Source organism: Atractosteus spatula, chromosome 3 (genome assembly GCF_055471065.1).
Source record: "Atractosteus spatula isolate fAtrSpa1 chromosome 3, fAtrSpa1.hap1, whole genome shotgun sequence".
NCBI classification, from domain to species: Eukaryota; Metazoa; Chordata; class Actinopteri; order Semionotiformes; family Lepisosteidae; genus Atractosteus; species Atractosteus spatula.
Genome location: NC_142708.1, coordinates 16,179,130 through 16,191,198, shown reverse-complemented (window position 1 = coordinate 16,191,198; position 12,069 = coordinate 16,179,130). Strand labels below are relative to the sequence as shown.

Sequence of the window (12,069 nt, the reverse complement as noted above, 5' to 3'; positions counted from 1 at the left end):
TCTTTGATTGGAGCAAACTCAGTTAACTGATATAACTGAACTCAGTTAACTTAACTTATACAATCCTCAGGAACCTAAAAGTAATGGTCCATGTTCCTGAAGACTGTATATGAATGTAATCAAAATCTATATGTTCTAAATCTCCCAGTGTCATCAGTGTCATATAAAATACTATTTTGAAAAGGATGCGTTCTTAAACTAAAAATTCATTCAACAGCACAAACAACATAGTGCAGTGAGTAAGTTGCTTAGATTGCTTATTTTTGTTATTTGTTTCCATTATTTTTAATAAAACACTGTTCAAGACATAGATTTTGTTAGATCATCCCACAACAGAATGGTAGTGGTGTAACACAATTACGGTGTAATATTACAATCTAAAAATAACAAAGTACCATTTTATTATTGTTGTTATTTTTCAGACTTTTTGAATATTTATTTTGTCTTCTTAATGTGATGAGATTTATTATGTTTTTCCCATTAGTTAAAAATTATCTTGCTTTAAAAATAATAAAACACTTTAGCTATTTTTTCATGATTTTAAAAATGGTCATGGTCAGATTATTGGACAAAATAAAAATCCAGAAATTTATATTGCATATATACATACAATAACACAACAAAATAAAACAAATACAGTATAAGCAAACAATTTTCAGCTATTTTTAAAAGCTATTTTTAAATGTACTATACAGCAATATGTGTCGCTTTTTTATACTCTATATACTATACATACTGTACATATGACTATACAGTACATACTGAATATATACTTATCTCAGTTCTCTTGTTTTGCAGAGTCTCTTGATAATTAATTCTCAGAAAAGAAGACACTTTGGGTGAAATGTGGTTAATTGATAGACTTCGAGAAAGAGTTGAGAACATTCCCCTTGAAGACAACCAAGCCTTCTCGTGTGTAAAAATGGATAGCCCTTCGAAGGCAAATCTCTCGAGCAAGCTGCACAGCAATGTCTTGACTCCTGACACAATTCCTGATTTCTTTATTCCACCAAAGTTTTTTAAACACACTGGAGACGTGGAACATCTTTCAGCTAAATGTAAGGTCAGCCTCTCAACTTCTAAAAACAGTCTTAAGAATTTAACGAATACCCACATCTTTCATGTGAAGCCAGAAAGTTCCTGCAAAAATAATGAAGGCAAGGACCTTGTGAAGCTGGCTAATCAGCTTTTTATACAGATAGAGAAAGCAGACGACTGCACTCTGGAAAATATGGAGAACACCAACAAAAGCAAACAAAGAGACCTAATTTCTTCTTTTCCATCAGTGTTGTTTCCTCACACAGCAGCATGTTTCAGTCTGACAGGCTTATATGAAAGTCCTAACACACGCAGAAAAGAGTCCTTGTTTCACACAGACTTTGCAAGCTACGCCTTACAGAGGAAACAACACATAGCCAACAAAAAGTTTGCGGCTCCAAGATCAAGCAGCCACACACGCTCTACAAATATTACACACTCACTCAAGAAGCAGGGGACAACAGAAAATAACACGCCTTCCTCCAGTGAATCCTCACCCCACAGCTCCCCTGTGCTACCTCGATCATTTTCAGGCACCTGTCTCTTCAAACTGTTTGGGCAAGAGAGTTTTCTCAAGGATATTTCCAGATCCAGTTCTAAGCAGTCTCTGGGAGGGAACAGCTCCTTTTCTACTGATGAAGGTGGCTCTGGTGATACAAGTCCAGGCACTTCAGAAAAGTCTGAATCTGAAGGAAAATCAGTAGCTCCAGGTTGCTCCCTTTCCCCTCCAGTGCTGTTTCCCCTTGACCTGTTACACTGCCAAGAAAAACTACGGAGAGAACATATCATTCCTCTTCAGGGAAGGGGCTGCATCCGGCTGTCAGCAGAGTATGATTCTGGTAGCGCCACAGTCCGAGTCCGCGTGGTTTCAGTGGAGAACCTGTATGATTGCAGCTTTGAGGCAAAACACATTAATTGCTGTGTCATTGTCTGCCTCGTCCCAGGCAAACAGCAAAAGCAGCACAGCACCATAATCAAAAACAGCAAAAACCCCATTTTCAACGAGGACTTCTTTTTTGATGGGGTTACAGAAGAAGATCTCCAAAGTATGTCCTTGAAATTTAAGGTCATTAACAAAGCCTCCAGCCTCAAGCGGGACACACTTCTGGGTGTTATCTCAAAGCCTCTTTCCCAGTTATTGCCTTTATGAAAACAAAATGTGCAGATATTCAATACAACGTATCCAGCATTCATGAAAAAGAAGGACACGTGACTCCTTTTAATTCATATGTAACAGTTCTGAAGATGTTTTATTTTCTTAGTATTTTAAAGTATGTGTGAAGGCTTTTGATTCATCCACACGCTATTTCAGAGTATCTATGCTTTTGGAATCTTCCTTATTGAGTATTTATTATGTTCTAAAGCTCCTTAACATAACATTTCCTTCCGCAGGGATGTATTGAATGAGAATCTGTTCTTTAAGTACAGTATGTTACATTCATTTAGGAACTGACATACAGATTAGGTGGGTACACCTGATACTACCTAATTGAGTATACCCGTTGATAAAAGACAAGGGACTGATTTACACTCCAGAGGTGAATATAAATATATTTTACTGAATTATATTTATTATCCCCACAAATGTTTGACTTTTACTCATCATCATTAAATAAAATGGAATAAACCAGAACTCATTTTCTGAAACTAGCAACTACAACTTTTCTGTGTCATTGATCCCTTAGATGCTGGCTTAACACATGCAAGTTCTTGTTTTCAAAACACCATTTGTTAAAAAGATGACAATAACTTCTCACAGAATTATTCTTTCGTGTTTTGTGATTCTGGACAAGATTTTTTTCTCGAGTTGTCATTTGGTAGAAACAGCTTTTAAAACACAAACAAGCATGTTAATACTGTATTAATCTTCACTCTTGGATTCTCATACAGCTGCTTCTTTGAGTCGTACCTATAAACAGCCTCAGCTTCACTACTGGCACTTGAGATTTTTTGTTAAAACAAGTAATAGACTGGGCTTTACCAAGGAACAGAACATATGATGAGCACTCCAAGGCCCTGTAATCAGCACTGCTTCGAGCTAAGTAAGCCACTAGCTCAATTATGTTCTTTTTCTTTAATTGTCTTTCAGGCAGAGTTCCTTACTATTTTCAGACTTAATTATATTGCTTCTTTGCAGACTACTTGCTCATTGCTGTCTACAGTAAACTGCTCATCAAGAGCCAGTTGTACTTAACAATGTGTTTCTGACTACATAAAAAATGAAGGATGATATACTGTATATGTATATCTATTTCCCATTTAGATTATAATAAGCTTATTTTTTATTTAGTAACTACATATATCTCAAAGGCAGTGGGGACAAGTAAACCCTGAATTATGACTAAGTATGCTGTCTCAAAAATCTTATAAATACAGTATATACTGAGAGGCATTAGAAATGCAATAAATGCTACTGGTTCAAATACTTATTTTAGCATTTTTAAGATAGTTTTGTACCACCTTTTCACATGTAAAAGTGTTAACAATTCTGTCTGCCTCAATACACTTTTTTTTCTGGTAACATGGCTGTACGGCCCAGTTATGTTTCCCTTATGTATAAATGTGTTGTGCTGTGTGTGATTTTGTACATTTAGCAAGCAGACACTTGTGTGCAAAACCTTCTGTGTATCTGACTTCAATTATATTGTAGAGGAGAATAAAATCATATTTACAGATATTTTCTGTTGTGTGCTACTTTTGCAGACAATGGATAACTGGCATTTGTTATCAATGAGTTTAATAAGCGAATTAAATTAATATAGTATCCTTGAAAAATAAACAAATGACTTGAAAATCTTTGAGAATTTTTTGGAAAATTTGAAAACATTTCAGGAGAGCGGACTGTGAAAGAATAAAACAGAAATTAAGAGAGTGAGAATGGAGTAGGATAAGCATGGAATTTGTAGAGAACAGGTGATTAAAATGTAAAGATATTGTGCTAGATCCACAGAACAAATTGATCCTGAGAGTAACCTTATCAAAGGCTAGAAAGCTTTAAAAATCACTTTAATAAATTAATTCAGACAAATCAGCAGAAAGATAGCAGTTAAGAAAATTATATAAAAAGAACTAGATCCAATTAGAGAAAAGGAGTATAATAGATTACAAGCATGGGTAAAAATGGATAATCTAAAGCCAAAGAAAAAATGTTGCAATAGTGTAATATATTTGTGTTGGAGTAAAATACAAATTATATTGAGGCTTGACAAAACTAAACCCGGTAGACCATCTTACTTCTAATGCTGTTCATGTAACAGTATGGAAACAATAAAGAGAAGTAAACTAAACATTTGTGTGGCCTCAAGAATCTAGAGGAAAGTCAAGAAAGAAAGGTGGGTCTTTGACAAATAACATAGCTCTAGTCAATTCGAAAAACAACATTATATTCTTTCTCTCTGTGTGTCACAAATACGATTCTAAAATATCTTTCTGAGAACTATCACATTTCTTAATTAAAAACCATTTCTATCACTTGCTGCCCACACAATGAGAGCACTTTGAACACTATACTGTACATTTCTTTGTTCCTCTGGTACAGAGCTTTGCCAGGTTCCCTGTAATTATTTGTCATTTACACTCTGATGCAACCACCCTTCAAAGCTCTTATATACTGTACTACCACATTATCATTGCCAGTTCTGTTTATTTAGCATGTGACAAATACACTGGATGTTACCTGACCTAAAGCTTTTAATTTTGCCTCTGTTTTGCAAATGTATTTGAACTTGCAAAACCCAAAGAAAGATGCTGATAAAATTCTTATGATCATTTACAACCATGAAACACAGTATATGAAAACAAGATAGAAGAAAATAGTGCTGTTGTGGAAGGAGAATGTATCAGTATTTTTGCTTATTGACGTTAGTACAAAATGAGCATGTAGTCATATTTGACATTTGTCATGAGGTTATTTTTTGCACAAAGATACCCACTTACCTTAAGGTCAGGGTTTTAAAACAGACGGCTGGCATTTGGGTGCAAGTAGAGAATTCCCAGGATGGCACAGATACCTGCAGAGGGGTTTCATGGAAACTGTTGACGGGGGAAGTTGTAACTGCTGAGATACAGTATAAGGACTATCCCGCTGCACTTCAGTTCTCTGGTTTTAAATGTAACACAGTTCTCCAACATGCCTTTTAATTGAATTCCGGAAAATATCTCTCAGCTGGTGCTTTGTTGTGATGGCAATGTAGTGACAGTAGCATTGCTGCCTTGCAGTGCTGGGACCCTGCATTTAACTCCAGACCTGGGGTGCTACAGTATGTGCAGGGTTTCCTCCCATGTGTCCGTCTCAGAATTATTCTGAACAAAAAAAAAAACATTAAAAGCAGTTAAAATAAATCAAATAAAAACCGTGTTGGCCCTAATTTCTGCCAGTAAAGCAATCGTTTTGCTGCAATATCTTCATTATCCTAAACTCATTATCCTGATGGTTACAGAGCGTTATAACCAGAAATGTGTGTTTCGTTACTAAACATCGTATTAAATATTTAATGATTTATTGTAGTCTATTAAATACTGTGAACATTTTAATTTTCTTCATGCGAGGTTTAGGCTAATTTCCCAAATTCAAGGCGTTTAGATCTTCCAAGTTCACCGGCACATCCAACTTTGTTAATTCGTGAACGCGCGTGCCATGTGGGACGCGCGTTCCCGATTCAATGCTCAGTACCGACTCCGCGCATAAGACCTCCTCTCTAGTTCCGGTGTGGTTATTTCAGGAAATCTAGATAGTTTCGAGGTGGGCTGACAACATGGTTTCTTTGGAGTGAAGACAGCAACATGGTGTTCGAGTCTGTGGTGGTTGATGTGCTGAACAGGTTTCTCGGCGACTACGTGGTGAACCTGGACAGCTCGCAGCTCAAACTAGGGATATGGGGAGGTAAAAACTGCGATGATATGTGATCGTTTGTGTCCTCAGCGTTTCCAGAGACATAGCTTCTTGCCAGCTGTCATTATCACTGCCGCCGAGCGTAGAACAGTGTATAGCCTAACGAGTTGGCCACTTGTATTACTAAGTTTGTTACACTGTGCATTTTGTTCCCATATTTTAACTGTTAATTTCAGACGATCACAGTGTGAATTATCTTCCATAGATCCTTTTAAATCGGTATGCATTCTTGCTGTCATCATCCCTAGTTAACATTGGGCACGCCTGTTTACGGTAGACCGTATTATAACGATAGCAGTGTCTACTAAATACATCTAGCTTTTCCAACTCTTTACTATTTAAATGAAGGTTCACAGGATACATTTTGTAAGTGGAGGTGAAAATAAAATCAGTGTCCGAGCGTCTTTGTAATGCGAAGATGTGTTTGAGATCACGACTTTGAAGCGGTGTTTTCCTCACCCGGCCCGGGGAGTTAAGGTCACTGGAAATTAATTGCTCTGGTGGCCCGGGTGTTGAGAGAGGTAACGTGCTCGGGAGGAAAAGACGCCAAGTCACCGTCCGAGGCATTGGCTTATGTTTTTTATTAAGGTTTACATGTTACTTTACACTTCCCTCTCCTATTTCGTCAGTGAATGGTTAGGCTAGTTAGGTTTGCATTCCTGGCTGGTGTTCTTCGACTGTCCATCCTAAATATATCGGGGATATACTGGGGGTGGGTCATTCTGCATGCTTTAACCGCACCCTTACAGTGCGGTAGCCTCCTGTGTTACTTAAGCTACTTCACATTGTGACACTGACAGTACATAGTCCCTGTTTTTATGAATAACAGCCACACAGTAACTGACATGTTATTGTATGCCCATCGCTACATTCTGTATGTAGTTCCTGCTTTATAGTAGTGGTAGTAGTCGGAGTGATGTTAAACTTGATCTTATTAAGATTACTATGTGTGTTATTATAACAGTGGTCTTAGCAGTTGTGCTATTAATTACTTTGTATGTGGTTAAACATTCCACACTTTCTATAAAATAGACGCGTGAGAACAATATGTGCATTTGGAAAAATGCCCTTGATCTGTGAACACAAAGATGCGTGCCTTCACATGTTTTGTTGGCATTGAGGGACGTTCTTTGTTTCGAGAAAAAGTGAAATATCAGGTAGAGTTTTTGAAGATTTTTCTTGGTGTAATGGAAGAAAAAACTTGTCCTGTTTAATATCCTATATTAAACAATTATCCTGTTGTTATGTAGTAAACAGGCTTGAGAAATGGACACACCACAGAGGCCGTTTGTGTGGTATTATCCGCAGCTGTAGGAAACGTAAATTGGGAGAGATGGATAGATTTTTTTACCAAGATACTGTAAGTAAAATAGAAAGTGTGCGAACAGTATCAACATGAGTACTGCACATCCACTTCTCTGTGTCCTGTATAAGCTGGAATGGAGAAACAGCAGCACTGTTGTTGTTTAATTGGTATTATTGTTATAGATTGATTTTTTTATGACAGTTAAGATGTTTGATGTGTTTTGCTGTGCTGGGAAGCTGTTATAAAAGAGAGTGATTAGTCAGCTTTTTGTATTAACTTAACTATTTACTGTTACTTTGTTATTTAATGTCTTAATATTTGCCTCCCAGCTGGTTCATATAGGTTCTTGGATGATAGACTCTTGTTTTAAGTTGTGCTGCTTGTTTTAATACACGGTGCTTTGTGAACATGTCACAGTGCTTGCATTGTTGAATAATTAACAAGCTGTTTTTATGTAGGAACCTTTACAATTTAATGTTGCTGCTCTAAACAGCTAACTGCGTTCTGTAGGCAGACCATGCTCAAGTATAGCTACAAGGAGACTCTGAAATCCTATCAGGCTGCATTAAAGAGGCCTAAAGCCAAGAGATTTCAATGGAATCAGCTTGGCGGTGTGCATTTATAGCACACCAGTTTCAAGTACATTAATTGATTCATCTAGCACAGGGCTAAGAAACTATGCTGGTGCATTAAATCTACCCTACTGTGAAATGCTGATGTTATTTAGATGAAGTATTTTATAACAGGACAGCTTCGGTCAGTTTTCTAAAGTGGTTCCTTCTGCTTTAGAGAAGAATTAACCAATACAAATTTAAATTAGCAAAATATTTGCTGAATACACTGTGGTGTGAATTACTATTTGTGGGTACTGTGTCTGATAACCTCAGTTGTTTACTCTGGTATAGAATTCAAAGAGTGCGAAATGGAGTCTGTACATCTCGCTTTTGAACAGAATTGATCTTTCATTGTGAGTAGGCTCTATGAAACAGTAAGGCAGTATTTTATTGCAAATGCATAAGTACTGTACCTTTCATAAATGGTAATACTCCAAGAGATCTACAGCAGAAAATTGTTTTTCTTAGTTTTTTAAACCTGTAATTTTAACAAATGTATAGCTAAAAGTATTTTCCTTTTAGTGACCACATTTTGCCAGCTAGTTAAGTGTTTATATATACTGTATGGACATATTTTGTATAGCAGTTAAATAATCTTTGTATTTTCACTGATTTTTTAACAGGGCAAAGTGTTGTGCTGCGCTGAATTAACACTGTTGTTTGATAAGCTTTTACGTATTATTTTAAACTACATGAGCAATTATCATTTTAAGAAATCTGCCATCATGCCTTGCAGAAGAAAAGCATTTGCAACAGAGCCTAACGTGTACAACTACCCTCTTTATTTGGAATTACAGCTCTCCAGGTTCCTGGGCCTGTTCTCCCCGAGTCCATCCCGGGCTATGGAGCAGGGGGATATTCAGTACTGTGCAGTGGGTTTGGTGCTTTGCTTGTTGCACCTGTGCAGACTGGGAACTCTGAGCTCATGGCTCAAGTCCAGGGGTCCAGGCACTCTACAATGGCAATGCTAGACCTAGAAATACTGTTGATTTTCAGGGGTACAACAGTAGTAAGTCTCTGAGCACTGTGTCCCAAAAATTACCATGCAGTAAATTAAGAAAGAGAAAACAAAGGGTGCTATTGTGAAGCTTAGAAGAAGTGAAGTGGTTAACAGAGCAGGGAAAAAGATATGAATCATTTGTCACTGTGGTAACGAAGCTTTCCCCTGTTGCCGTCATATTTGTGTTTCTAAAGGGTGCTTGCTTTGCTAAGGTAGGGATTCTGTCAGAAACATGAGTGTGGTGTGGAAAATAGCTGAGCCAGGAGCTACACAAGTATTGCCTCTGTTTTGACTCATGAGTATAATATAATACATGAGACAGCTTCCCTGATAGGGTCCACTTAGCTGAAACACAGTACATCATAACTTAATGAAGTTGGGATTCAGAATGTACAGCGAGCGGGCACCAATGATATTGAACAAGATCTTAGGAAGCTGGCCTTTGTGTTAACACCCTTGAAATTAATTTTTGAGTGACTTTCAACTAATCCTGTCAAAATAAAACAACCATGTATTAGATTGCTTATGTACCAGTGCATTCTATTAATTTTAAAAAATATTTTTAAAATATGACCTCGCTTAGATACTCCATACATGTTTTACATTCATGCTTTCCTAGTGCTGTGTGATGCTTTACTCATCACGCAAAACACCAGTTTTTATGAAGTTCAAGCAGGTGCCTGAGTCAGCATGTGTAGGCTGCAAAGGAACAGGTACAGTTTTATTCCATGCAGAAAAGAAAAGAGACACTGTTTTGGCTGTGGAGGCTTCGTCAGGCCTGTCTTCTTCAGTGTCACACACCCAAAACTTTGTGTCTCTTTTCTTTTCAGCATGGAACAAACCTTTACTTGTATTTATGTTTTGTGTAGTTCATTATTTTCAGCTGCATTTTTCTAGAACCATTTGTCATAAAAATAGAATGTTTATGTTGCCTAAATTAAACATACAAACATGAGAAGGGATACGAGTGAAAAAGGTGGTGAGTACAGTGAGTCCAAACTACTTGGCACAGGATGTGGAAAGTTTTCATCTTCCCAAATTCTTTGGAGTACAAAAAGTACTCCAGTACTATAATTGGTTATGGTTCACTGCAATATTTTATTGTCACATTAGAATAAAATGTATGTGCCTGTTATTCAGTTTAAGAATTTAAAGAGATAAAGGATTTAAACTAGCTTACAGTACTGTAGCTATGTTGTAGTGTTTTGAGGTCAGATTTCAAAGTTCTTTTTATGTTAATTTTTTGGCATGTGCATGAAGGATGAACATTTGTTTGATCACTTTATAAAAGAAATAGCATTTAAGCTCTTGAACATGGGTGTTGTAGTTATGTGAATTTATATTTATGTTCTGTGTAGTATTGTTGAAATTCATTTTGACATACAAGTGAAAGAACCAAGGAACATACTCATGTACATTTGAATATTTTTTTGATAGAGATGTAACTTCCTTCTCAAGCTCTACTCAATTTCTTAATTGTTTGGTAAATGTGTTCTGTGGTCTGTTACATTGTGTGTTTGGATTATTTACTACAGAACTATATCTATTAAAGCAGCAGTGCAGTGTAGAAAAGCACTAAAAATAATAGAAACATATAACCTTGACTTCTAAGGGAATGAATGCACCCATACCAAGCCAGATCAATGCACTCCATAACATTATGGAACCTCCAGAACTATTCATTGTTGGAACCAAGAACCCAGGGCTGTTAACATGGTAAAGGAAGATTAATCTGATTCTACTGCTGTTCTCCACTGCGGGATAGTTCATTGCTAATGGACTTCGCACCATTGGACAAAAACTTGCATTGCCAAGTGAGCTGGTTGTGTACTGCAGCCTGACTATGGTGTCCTGCTCTGTGGATTTCTTGAAGGACCGTTGTTAATCCAACAGCCTACTCGCCCTGTTTTGCAGTCAGTTGATCTGCAGTTCTTCACCTGTTGTATCTTGAGCCTCAAATCACCCACACTATTTTTTTCCCCAAAGTCCCTGAATTGTCTTCTTGGAGGGATACTAGCCATACTGTAATTGTGGACAATCAACCATCCAGTGTTTGTATACATCATCCTAAGAATGCTGGGATGACATTTGCTTTATTAACGCATGATCTTTGCCAGTGTAGAAGCCCTTACTTTCAATATGTTTGCTTTTGTGGTCCTGGATTGGCTTTTCGTTCTGTCCTGTTTCTGTTTTTTTGTCCACTAGCTCTGTGGCATATGTGTCAGTAGCACTTGATGGAAATTATTATAGTTACGTCTTCTCTGTTTGATTATATTAGGTGAACTGTGCTGCTAAATGAAATATCAGAACATTTCCTAGAATCATGTGTTACCAGAATCAAGACCTTTAATTACAAATTGTGCACACCAGCATCTAAAAAAATTCTACTCCACAGGTCCTGTCTGGTGCAGTTTTCAGTACTGTAGCAGCAGAGGCTGACAGGACTTAAAGGCAGTAATGTTAGATTCTGGTTTTTGCTTGGCTAAGCAAACACTGTTGCCAGGCAACTAGATCTTGCTTTTTGTGTACATGTTTGCACAGTTTAGAATTTGTAACTGTGAATTTTTTTATAATTGGTGAAAAATGTTATAATCTTCTGGTTTTGTTAAGGACATAAGATTAGATGGTAGAATATTTGGCCTTGAAATGGACCTGGCTAATAAGGGATTTTTTAAGAGCTAGTCTCTGGAACTGATGTTTTGTTCCTATGCAATTAATAGTCCCCAGTTTATTCCCAGTTGAGATGGATAACTCAGTGTAGCTAAAATAAAAACAAGTTTTGGAGAACAGATGATAATATGATAAGTAAAGCACCTTACTAAATCACTAGATTACATGCATAGTTTTACACGAGAAGCATAAGATTTACATTAATTAAGGGTTAGTATTTTAGTGAAAGAAATGTTTGCAGTTTGTAATAGTCAGTTATAGTTTTCCTTCCCTCTGAACTGTGCGGAATTGTTGTTCAGGGTAGTTGATGGAATTTACAGCAACAGTCACAGACCTTGAGAAAGCTATCAGTACTGCACATTCACGTAACTTACTACATTATGGTGTAGTTTCAGTTTCATAAGGCTCAGATGCAAAGCATTTTGATTGGTAGTGATGTTTAGACATTCAAATGCTACAGTATTTTAAAGTATTTAAAAAAAGTATTGTAAAATGCTACAGTATTTTAAAAGTGAATTAATATGTGTTATAACTGTTACTTTTATAATTG

General features: G+C 36.8%; 2 protein-coding genes across 3 annotated transcripts in view; both read left to right on the top strand.

Moving 5' to 3' along the window:
- Positions 1 to 804: 804 nt before the first annotated feature.
- On the top strand, positions 805 to 3,713 carry LOC148837477 (C2 calcium-dependent domain-containing protein 4C-like). The gene has a single exon (XM_088912052.1). It carries the CDS (start codon positions 845 to 847, stop codon positions 2,186 to 2,188), a length of 1,344 nt encoding a protein of 447 aa, XP_088768178.1. The 5' UTR covers positions 805 to 844; the 3' UTR covers positions 2,189 to 3,713.
- Positions 3,714 to 5,784: 2,071 nt separating this feature from the next.
- vps13a (vacuolar protein sorting 13 homolog A) overlaps positions 5,785 to 12,069 on the top strand; it is a 71,456-nt gene continuing 65,171 nt past the window's right edge. For both annotated transcript variants that reach the window (XM_088910682.1, XM_088910683.1), the window contains exon 1: positions 5,785 to 5,920. In XM_088910682.1, the coding sequence (XP_088766808.1) occupies positions 5,821 to 5,920 (100 nt within the window). In that variant the 5' untranslated portion in view covers positions 5,785 to 5,820. The remainder of the gene's footprint in view (positions 5,921 to 12,069) is intronic.